Source organism: Myotis brandtii, unplaced genomic scaffold (assembly GCF_000412655.1).
Source record: "Myotis brandtii unplaced genomic scaffold, ASM41265v1 scaffold521, whole genome shotgun sequence".
Lineage (NCBI taxonomy): Eukaryota > Metazoa > Chordata > Mammalia > Chiroptera > Vespertilionidae > Myotis > Myotis brandtii.
The window spans coordinates 3,729,810-3,741,260 of NW_005369870.1; the positions used below are offsets into that span (position 1 = coordinate 3,729,810).

General features: G+C 42.7%; 1 protein-coding gene across 1 annotated transcript; it reads left to right on the forward strand.

Moving 5' to 3' along the window:
- Positions 1-9,493: 9,493 nt before the first annotated feature.
- On the forward strand, positions 9,494-11,451 carry LOC102255727 (ATP-dependent RNA helicase DDX19A). Its single transcript, XM_005877533.2, has 2 exons — positions 9,494-10,900; positions 11,312-11,451. Exons 1-2 carry the CDS (start codon positions 9,526-9,528, stop codon positions 11,371-11,373), a joined length of 1,437 nt encoding a protein of 478 aa, XP_005877595.1. The 5' UTR covers positions 9,494-9,525; the 3' UTR covers positions 11,374-11,451.

The window sequence follows — 11,451 nt, forward strand, 5'->3', positions numbered from 1 at the left end:
TGATGGTCTGAGTTGGATTTTCTTTTCCTTTTGTTTTTTTTTTTTCAAATCTGAGCAGAGTGGGCATCTGAAGGGACCACCGCTACAGCAGCAGCAAGCAGCAGGGGTGGGGTAAGTCTGTCCCCTTAGACTAGATCCTAGTGGGCGTCGCCATGAGCTTTGTATAATGAACTTTGACTTCTGTGATTTTTTTTTTTTTTGGAAGAACCTCAAGACTTTTCTAGTGCTCCAGAGGCGTTAGGTGAATTGAGTGGTACCAGACATAGGACTGTCAGAAATGTTGGACAAAATGTAGTTAACAGAAACCAGAGCTAAGATACCTGAGAGACTGTTGAGATTCAGAGAGCAGTGCTTATTTTGTACAACCCCCCGCAAAAAAAAAAAAAAAAAAAAAAAAAAAAAAGACTATTTCAATTTATATTTTAACAACAAAATGTTATTTTCTTATCAATTCATATTTTGTTTTTACTTTATGGATTAAGAAAATAGAGCCTGATGAACTAAACGATGCAAGACAGAAACTGATCCTGAGAACGAAAAGCTTCAGAAAATAGAATCCCAAGATCAACAAACAGCCTTGGAAGGACCAGGAAAGTAACCTCTTTAAATAGGAGGCCTAAGAGATGCCTGCGGGGAAAGGTGGACGTGGCAGAGGCCAACCTTTAGATGTAGAAGTACTGCCCCCTAGGGACCTCCTCTGCATCAGAAAAGTAAGTTGTAGGAAAGAGCACTTGCCGTCCTTGGCGAGGGAAGCGGTGGAAGCGCAGCACGAAAGGGTGAGCGTGGTGTCCGAGGCCCAAGCTCGGCAACTGTTATACACGCTCACACACAGGATCTTGTTTTCATCTCAGGGAGAGATTTCTAAGTCACCTGGGGTCTGCCGCATGGAGGAGGAGGAACCTGAGGCCAGCCGTGCCCCTGACACAGGGCCCTCAGCTCTCCCCCAAGGGCCTCCACATCTGTAGCAGATGGTCAGTGGACAATTCCTGGGACCCACACAACAATGGAGCAACTGCTGACACCCTACGATGTTGGGCAGCCCCAAATGCAGAACAGAACGAGTCACTTTTAGGTTTGCTCACCCCTAGTTGGTCCCCTGAGATGGCAGAACCATGTCCATGTATAGAGTGCAAACAGCCTTGGAATGAATGGGGTTTTTCTTTTTGGGGGAGGAGGGGGAGATGTGGAGGGGTATATAATTTTAAATGTCCGTTCATCTAGACCAAGGTTGGTAAGCTTCTTCAAGGTGCCAGATAGTAAATATTTTTTTATTTTGATGTTGTGGGCCATAGTCTACGGCAGTGATGGCGAACCTATGACACGCATGTCAGAGGTGACACGCGAACTCATATTTTTGGTTGATTTTTCTTTGTTAAATGGCATTTAAATATATAAAATAAATATCAAAAATATAAGTCTTTGTTTTACTATGGTTGCAAATATCAAAAAATTTCTATATGTGACACGGCACCAGAGTTAAGTTAGGGTTTTTCAAAATGCTGACACGCCGAGCTCAAAAGGTTCGCCATCACTGGTCTACGGCAACTATTGAACTCTGCCGTCGTAGCACAAAAACAGCCAAAGGTAATACATAAATGAAGGAACGTGGCTGTGTTCCAAGAAACCTTTTTATTTATAAAAAGAGAGTGAGCTGAATTTGGCCCACAAGCCATAATTTGCCAACCCTAATCTATACAATGAAACTGCCCCTTACCATGATGTTAGCAGAAAGAGGGTCGGCTCTGCGCCAGTTCCTGACATGTGCTAAAGACCCAGGGCCGTTTCCCAGGGGAGGCACGGGGGTTGCTTGTTTAAAGGGTGCTCGCACAACCAACCAGCAAAGAGATGTCTGGGGCCAAGATGTGCAAGACCAAGTACTGGAATGCTAAAACACAGCCAGAATCTAAGAATGGAAGAGGGCTTGTCTGATCATTTCCATACCAGCAACAATTTGAACAGAATTACAAACATCTATTTACCAAGTGACAAGACAAACTGAGGGAGATCCTAGTAAAGATTAGGGATCACTTAGAATCAACTAGCCACTGCCACTTACCATCTATACAGGAAAGGCTTTATTTAGTACAGAACTAAAGCGAAAAGAGTAGACCTGGAGATGAAAAGGCTGTCAGGAGATAGGGGGCTGGTTTTAACATGGATATCTACTGTCTTATGCAACATAGCAGATTACCTGTTAGTGTAGTGTTCCTACCTCAGTCTGTAGAATACGGTGTTTCTATGCAGTGAGTGATAGCCTCGACTCGGACCATTCATATCCACATTAAAGAAAGATGCAGTATCCCAGTTCCTGGTACATTACTTGTGTCTAGAGTTCTAACAGTACAATAGTCCATACCAATTCCAACAGCTGGATTTTTCTCTCTGAATAGAAACTTTCAGGTTCTTTTTTTCCAGGGCTTATCCCAGAAAATGCATATAGAAGAGTTTCCTTCAATTTGCTTTTCAAATAGTGCTTGAATAGCAAACCACCTTTGTTGGTGACTAGTCTTTTTTGGTATTGCCTCATCATTAAAAATTGTTCAAGTTTTTAACCTGCTTTTACTGTGTTCCACTATGTCTCCCATTTTCTCTTAATTAGTTTGATCCCACTGTAGAAAAAGCAATGGTTTCCATAGCTTCATCTATCAGAGGAAATAAAACTCTTACTAAAGAATAGTGTGCTGCATCTTTAAGCAGTAGAGGGTAAACTACCTGCAAATGTGAATTTCTTAGTTTCATTAAAAAAATATATAGTTGCTAACCTTTCGTGTGCCAAAAATTCTAAGTTACATTCTCCTTCAAAGCAATGTACTTTTTTCTACATATTCAGTATGTAGTTAGCATAAAATCATTGGTGCCATGAAAATTATTTTTAAACTTAAATAAATATTTAAATATCATAGAAGAGTGGACTCTTTTTTAACTTATATCATGTCTCACTTTATCCTCAAAGTTACCAACACATAGATAAAAGGGTACCAGTGGGATTTACAAAGCTGACTGCCACTTGCAATTGGAATCAAAATAATTATTTTGCTTATAGCCCTCTCCCCAAGGTAAATACTATTTAGGAACTTAGAAGCTATAAGTGTGAAATAATTTTAAAGGAGAGTTAGTTATACCTCTTTTACCTGATGAGGAAAACCAAGAAGTGATTTTCCCAAGGTTACACAACCTTAGAGCCAAATAAGAACCCAGATAGTCCAGCGTCTAGACCAGCTTCGAATAAAAGGACAGAAAACACTTCCTATGAAAGGAACAGAATGATATTCCCACTACAGTAACAAACCTCGTATTTACAACTTACAAAATATGTTCCTATGACATTATCTCACCTAATTATGTAATAATCATCACTCTGTGGCTAAAAAACTGGTAATGGTCTTCTAAATTCCATAAGGATAAAAGGTGAAATGAGGGTCCACTATGCCAGCTTATTATCTTCCTATTTTCAACTCTACCTCCAATCCTCCATTCTCCTGCAGATCATCCTCGTAAAGCACTGATGAAGTTAGGCCACTTAGTCTCCAACATTTCAGAGGTCCCCATTACCTACCTATAAAATAACACCTATGCCCCCTGTCCCCAGTCGAAGTTTATTTAAAAAAAAAAAGTCTTTGCTTAAAGTGACCTGAAGAATAAAAAGCATAAGAAAAAACTACCATAAGGACCAATGGATGTGGGTGTTTTCCCAGATCCTACAGATTTACAACAGCCACCCTATGCTCTACATATTCAGTATGTAGTTAGCATAAAATCATTGGTGCCATGAAAATTATTTTTAAACTTAAATAAATATTTAAATATCATAGAAGAGTGGACTCTTTTTTAACTTATATCATGTCTCACTTTATCCTCAAAGTTACCAACACATAGATAAAAGGGTACCAGTGGGATTTACAAAGCTGACTGCCACTTGCAATTGGAATCAAAATAATTATTTTGCTTATAGCCCTCTCCCCAAGGTAAATACTATTTAGGAACTTAGAAGCTATAAGTGTGAAATAATTTTAAAGGAGAGTTAGTTATACCTCTTTTACCTGATGAGGAAAACCAAGAAGTGATTTTCCCAAGGTTACACAACCTTAGAGCCAAATAAGAACCCAGATAGTCCAGCGTCTAGACCAGCTTCGAATAAAAGGACAGAAAACACTTCCTATGAAAGGAACAGAATGATATTCCCACTACAGTAACAAACCTCGTATTTACAACTTACAAAATATGTTCCTATGACATTATCTCACCTAATTATGTAATAATCATCACTCTGTGGCTAAAAAACTGGTAATGGTCTTCTAAATTCCATAAGGATAAAAGGTGAAATGAGGGTCCACTATGCCAGCTTATTATCTTCCTATTTTCAACTCTACCTCCAATCCTCCATTCTCCTGCAGATCATCCTCGTAAAGCACTGATGAAGTTAGGCCACTTAGTCTCCAACATTTCAGAGGTCCCCATTACCTACCTATAAAATAACACCTATGCCCCCTGTCCCCAGTCGAAGTTTATTTAAAAAAAAAAAGTCTTTGCTTAAAGTGACCTGAAGAATAAAAAGCATAAGAAAAAACTACCATAAGGACCAATGGATGTGGGTGTTTTCCCAGATCCTACAGATTTACAACAGCCACCCTATGCACACACCCTTTCAGGGCTCGAGAATCCACTCCCCCTGCTTAGGATTCCTCAGCATCACCAAGCCCCTCTGCGCCTGAGCACACTTCTGGTTTTAGTTCACGAACATGCTTCCTCTACACACTCCTACAACTTGCTGATCGAGCGGAGCAAACTGGCAAAAGTTACTTTAAAACTTTTCCTCTTGACCAGCTTCCATTTTAGGAAAAGATGCTTTAAAATGTTTTTTTCCTGCCCTAGCCAGTTTGGTTCAGTGGATAGAGCGTTGGCCTGTGGACTGAAGGGTCCTGGGTTTGATTCTGGTCAAGGGCACATGCCTGGGTGGCAGGCTCAGTCCCCAGTGGTGGGTGTGCAGGAGGCAGCCGATCAATGGTTTTCTCTCATCATTGATGTTTCTCTCTCCCTCTCCCTTCCTCTCTGAAATCAATAAAAATATATTTATAAAATAAAATGTTTTATTCCTCCCTCTGTGTAACTGTGCTAAATGTTATCTTCCTCACAAAACTTCACCTTTCCATTTGAAAAATCTAAACATTTATATCCAAATGAACCACAATATTGTTCTATGGTATTTGGAACTAAAACTTAATTCTAGCTATCAAACTCAGTTCTAGCTATCAATGTTTAAGGAAATATTTCTTAAAAGATCTCTTTGTACACACAAAAAAGTACTAAGACAGAAGGGACAGCCTAATGAACAGGACGCCTAAGTTTTTGGAATCTGAAGTGAGCGGGCATATATTTCTTACTCTTGGGTTTGATACAAAAGGCACATGTGTGTGCCCTCCCCACCTTCCCATGTACTATATACTGGATGAAAGGATTTAAATCTTTGTTTCCACAGCCCTAAGCTTCCCTGCTTCCCTGTGGGCTCGATCCCCAGTGTGCGCCTTCAGGAGGCAGCTGATCAATAATTCTCTCTCATCATTGATGTTTCTGTATCTCTCTCCTTCTCTGAAATCAATATATATATATATATATATATACACAAACACACATATAAATTAATTTCAGAGAGGGAGAGATAGGAACATTCATGATGAGAGAGAATTATTTATCGGCTGCCTCCTGCACGGTCCCTACTGGAGATCAAGCCCGCAACCTGGGCATGTGCCCTTGACCAGAATCGAACCTGGGATCCTTCAGTCCGCAGGCGGAAACTCTATCCACGGAGCCAAAATGGCTAGGGCCTGGAGAACTTAAAGTCTTCTTTATGGAAAGGAAACTCAAAGGCCGAAATACTAAAAGAGGAATAAGCAACTCAGATTCTATTAATTCCTAATCATTTACAGTTTCTCCTAGACTGATCAAGTCTGTCCACCCAAAATGAGAATTCTCTCCTTCCTCCTTAAAGTAAAAAAACAAAACAAAACAACCACCAATAAGACACCGGTTATCTCAAAGGAAATAACTCAAGTGGAATTCAGAGCTTCTACACTTAAGAGATATCATAAAGGCAAACTTACAAAAAGGGTTTACCCTGAATGGAGAGAGAGCAATCATAATACACAAATAATTACAGAAGCCACAAAGCTTTAAGCAAGTCTCTGGGAGAAATACCTTTCACAACAGACTGCAGTTTAAGGATGTCCTAAGGGAGACAATTTTCTTTTATGTGCTTTCTAGAGTTAAACAATTACTCCATTACAGAATTTATCCCTGAGTAACAAGTCCCCACTCTCTTTCCTTCCTTCATTGCCTCAAGATAGAACTCTATTAAGTAGAATTGAATATAAATGGCAGTTTATGAAGCTACAATGGCAAAAGGAACCACAAAAATGAGAAACATCAAGCATTTGCTAACATGTATTGTAGAAGCCAGGCAATTAACCTCCAAAGCTGAAATGATGATAATAATTTGAAAGTTGTTTCCAAAATTTAAAAAAAGAAACAATCCCCATAGAACAAACTAGCCACTCCAGAACCTGTGAAATTAAGCGGTGTAGAAAGGGAAAGGAAGCCAATAGGCTTTGTTTACTATTTTAAGGACAGTTTAAATATAATTCAACCTCACTTAGTTTTACTTTCCATTTCATAAATTAATATTCCCAACTCACTTATAAATGTCTGTATTCATATCACCAAGAAAATAGAGAACTCCTATTCCTTACAAACATGCACAACCTATTAGTAAACTAAGCCTCAAAACACTTAGGTTTTAATTGCAGAGAAGGAAATTATTTGGGGGAGGGGGGATTGTTCTTTAAGGAAATTATGCATGTCCATTTATGTGATATACAATTATGAGAAGATAATATCTTCTCTTAGAATTCAAACATATTGCTGAAGCTATTAACAATAACCTTTCAACAGGATTTTGGCAATGAAGAACAATGAAAAAGGTTGGCTAGGTAATGTCACATAGTAACATTAGTCACTGATTTAAGAGCTCCACGTCCCACAAAAGACAAATTCAAATTGCCATAGCTTCTGAAAACATGTATTTTTATGAAGAATTGGCAAAAGTGGTGTTTCATACCATTACCCTAAAAATATGAATAGGAATGAAGTTATTCACTTAACAGGCTATTGAACCTCATGAGAATTTAAAGACAGGGTTGGATAAGGCTACCTGGGACCCTTTGGGGGAGGAGCTTTCATTTCTTTAACCGTGACCCACTGTACCGCAGCAAGAAAGAAATGCATTTCCTATCAGAATACACATATACATATACACATACAAATATGTATGCATATGCAACTAAGTGTCACAAAACAATACTTATCCTAATTATGTTTTCTATTCATGATTATTTCTTTCCTTTTCATTTTTTTTTTTTTTATGCTGGTCATGGCCACTAAATTGGTTTTTTGTGAGTAGCTACAACCCATAGCCTGGAAAACACTGGTCTGGGGGCAATCTCACATTGGATTCCAGGGATCAGGCAGATCCAAACCCTATGCCGTGGGATTCCTTAGCTGTGCCTCAGGAGCCACCTAGAGGAAGCAACAGAAAGGGAGTGCACAAACAGACCCAGGCCCTGCCCACGTGAGCCAAAGCCTCTCAGCAATTATTTTGAAATTTCACATAAGAATTAAGAGATGGGGGACAAGGTGTTCTTGGTTAAAAAACTTAAGTTTCACATCACTGAGTTAGATGACACTCAGGACCTTTGCGGTGTGAGTCTGGAAATAAATATTCACTCCAAACTATAAAAGAAACCACAAATCTATATGTCACTATAGAATCAAAACCATATTGGAAGTCAGCATCATAGCGGAAAAGAACTCCTTTGTTTCTCATCTTAAATTTACAGGTCAGACAACTATAACTCAACAAAGGATCCCCTGCTCAACACACAAACATGCCTGAAAGATCCACGGACATTTGAGGGTGGGCGTACTGGAACTAGTAGGGGAGACAGGTCCGGGGGAAGGACAGGGACGGCCCACAGGCACAGTCTGCTGCCCACTGAGGCTCCAACAAGCACAGTAGCAGAGAAGTCGGGCTGCAGCCCTCACACTATAGCCTGAAACATCAGAGGGGCAAAAAGCAGTTTTTCCCTGGGAAAATGCATCTCCCTTTCCTCCCTCCCCATCATGGCAGAGGTGGATAGAGATGGGCAGGAAGCTTGAAAAAACACAGTGGTGCCTACAGCCTGTGCTGGCAGGAGGGCAGAGCCAAGAGACCATGAACTTGCCCTCCCTGTTCCATACTCCCCAGCAGAGGGTAAAGAAAGCAGGGAAGCTTTAAACAGCACAGCAGTACCTAAAGACAGCCATTACTGGAAGGATGGCTGAGCCACAAGATTGAAAATGCCCCCCCAACCCCGCTGCCCCACACTCCCCCGAAGAACCTGGTGAAGAAAGCTGAGCTGCCCCAAAAGTATAGAGAAAAGAAAGTACCCTACCTACCAACCTGCTGAACTGTTAAAAGCAAAACAGCATCTAAACAAGAAAAGAGTTTATACCTCAATGTGCTGCACAGAAACAACCCATCAGGCACAGTTTGGTTGTTCAATCCCATGAACAACCACGCTAACCTGGGGGCACAGAAAGAAAATGAAAAGTCTCCAAAAAGCAAATTCAAAGTCATGGAAAACGGTGATTTAAATGACAGATAATTCAATACTGCAATTATGAAGAAACTCAATGATATACAAGAAAACTCAGAAAGGGAGTTCATGAATTCAGAAATAAAATTAATAATCAAAAGGAATACTATATCAAAGAGATTGAAACTGGAAAAGAACCAAACATGAATTCTGAAGCTGAAGAACTCAATAAAGATGACGAGGAGTGTACTAGAGAGCACTGAAAATGGAGCAAGCCAGATGGAAGGGTGCCGGAAGCCGGTCCATCCTTGCTGCTTGACACAGTCGCTGCAGGAAAGAAACATCTGCACAGCATATATACCTGGCGTATATGGCATACTGTTCTTAATATGTTTGCTCCCCTTCTTGGCGCTATGTGTTTTAACCAAGGTCACCTCTCCGAGAAAGGTTGTTTCCCCAGGTGGGGATTTTTCCCTGAAGTTAGGGAGGGAATAAAACCCCTGAACTAAGTGCCAGGCAGGTAGTTAATCACTTTAACTACGAACAATCACACTTAAGCTACATAATCTTTACTCCCTGGAATGGAGATAAGAAACGCCCTAACCTTTGCAATAGACATTGACGGGATTAAAATCAACTGGTATAAATACAGATGTAACAAGACAATGAACACCAGAACTTGGCTGGAGAACCTGGCTGGAGATCCTGGCTAGAGATCCTGGCTAGGCTGCCGATCACCTGAAAGCAGTCTCCGTGTCATTCCTTCTTCACCGACTCCGTCCACACCTTTGGGGTCCCCAGGACCTGCTGGGGCAGGACCCTTCTTGCGCCGGCGGCGGGCTAGGGATCTGTGTGAGCGTGTCCAATTTTCTCGAGCTGGCCTCCCTCCGTCCGCACCATGGCCTCCGACCCGTGGGCCCTGGCCATGGACCAGCAGGAAGCGGCTGTCGAGTCGATCAGTAATTTGCAGATCAAGGAAGACAGAGTCAAACCAGATACCAATGGTGTTATCAGAACGAATGCCACTGCAGAGACAACAGATGAAAAAGAGAAAGAGGACAGAGCTGCCCAGGCCTTACTCAACAAGCTGATCAGAAGCAACCTGGTTGATAACACAAACCAAGTGGAAGTCCTGCAGCGGGATCCAAAGTCCCCCCTCTACTCAGCGAAGTCCTTCGAGGAGCTTCGGCTGAAACCACAGCTTCTTCAGGGAGTCTATGCCATGGGCTTCAACCGACCATCCAAGATACAAGAGAATGCGTTACCCATGATGCTTGCTGAGCCCCCACAGAACCTGATTGCCCAGTCTCAGTCTGGTACTGGGAAAACAGCTGCCTTTGTCCTGGCCATGCTCAGCCGAGTGGAGCCAGCAGAGAGGTACCCCCAGTGCCTTTGCCTCTCCCCAACATATGAGTTGGCGCTTCAAACAGGAAAAGTGATTGAGCAGATGGGCAAATTTCATCCAGAACTAAAGCTTGCTTATGCCGTTCGAGGCAATAAGTTGGAAAGGGGTCGGAAGATCAGTGAGCACGTTGTCATTGGCACCCCTGGAACTGTCTTAGACTGGTGCGCCAAGCTCAAGTTCATTGACCCCAAGAAGATCAAGGTGTGTGTTCTGGATGAGGCTGATGTGATAATAGCTACTCAGGGCCACCAAGACCAGAGCATCCGCATCCAAAGGATGCTGCCCAGGAACTGCCAGATGCTGCTTTTCTCTGCCACCTTTGAAGACTCTGTATGGAAATTTGCCCAGAAAGTGGTCCCAGACCCAAACATTATCAAACTGAAGCGGGAGGAGGAGACATTGGACACCATCAAGCAGTATTACGTCCTGTGCAATAACAGAGACGAGAAGTTCCAGGCCTTGTGTAACCTCTACGGGGCCATCACCATTGCTCAAGCCATGATCTTCTGCCAAACCCGAAAAACTGCCGGTTGGCTGGCAGCAGAGCTCTCAAGAGAAGGCCACCAGGTGGCTCTGCTAAGTGGGGAGATGATGGTGGAGCAGAGGGCTGCGGTGATTGAGCGCTTCCGAGAGGGCAAAGAGAAGGTTCTGGTGACCACCAACGTGTGTGCCCGTGGTATCGACGTTGAACAGGTATCTGTTGTCATCAACTTTGACCTTCCTGTGGACAAGGATGGGAATCCAGACAACGAGACTTACCTGCACCGGATCGGGCGCACTGGCCGCTTTGGCAAGAGGGGCCTGGCAGTGAACATGGTCGACAGCAAGCACAGCATGAACATCCTCAACAGAATCCAGGAGCATTTTAGTGAGTCCTGGGAGCGTCCTGCCTTTCCTTATGGGGCAAGTCGGGGGATGGGTGGAAGGGTAGGTAGTCCTGTGGCCCCTAGAGAGGCTTTGTCCCTTTGCACATTCCCCTCCTCCCCTACAATCGGGAAGTCCTCAGAGAGCACACCTGGGAGTTCAGTGTCAGGACTCAAGTGTCGGTTCCCCTTGGCCAGGCTGAGGGCCTTGGACTCGGACTGTTGTTGTCAGTGTCTGTCTCAGGCACCAGAAGCCTTTGGGTTTAACTGGAGGATGGATGTGGGCAGAGGCAGGGCTCGTTCCTAGCCAGGGCAGAGACCTGTGTTTTCTCTCCCTGCTGGGCTGCCCCTTCCCTAGGTGTGTGTCTCCATGTAACCCCATGTTGATCTCTCTTTGAATCTTTTTTTATTCTCAGATAAGAAAATAGAAAGACTGGACACGGATGATTTGGACGAGATTGAGAAAATAGCCAACTGAGAAGCTCCTGCAGGTCCTGCGCAGGAAACCCGTGCTTTCACAGCACAGGCCTGGACGTCACCGAAGGACAAAGGCACA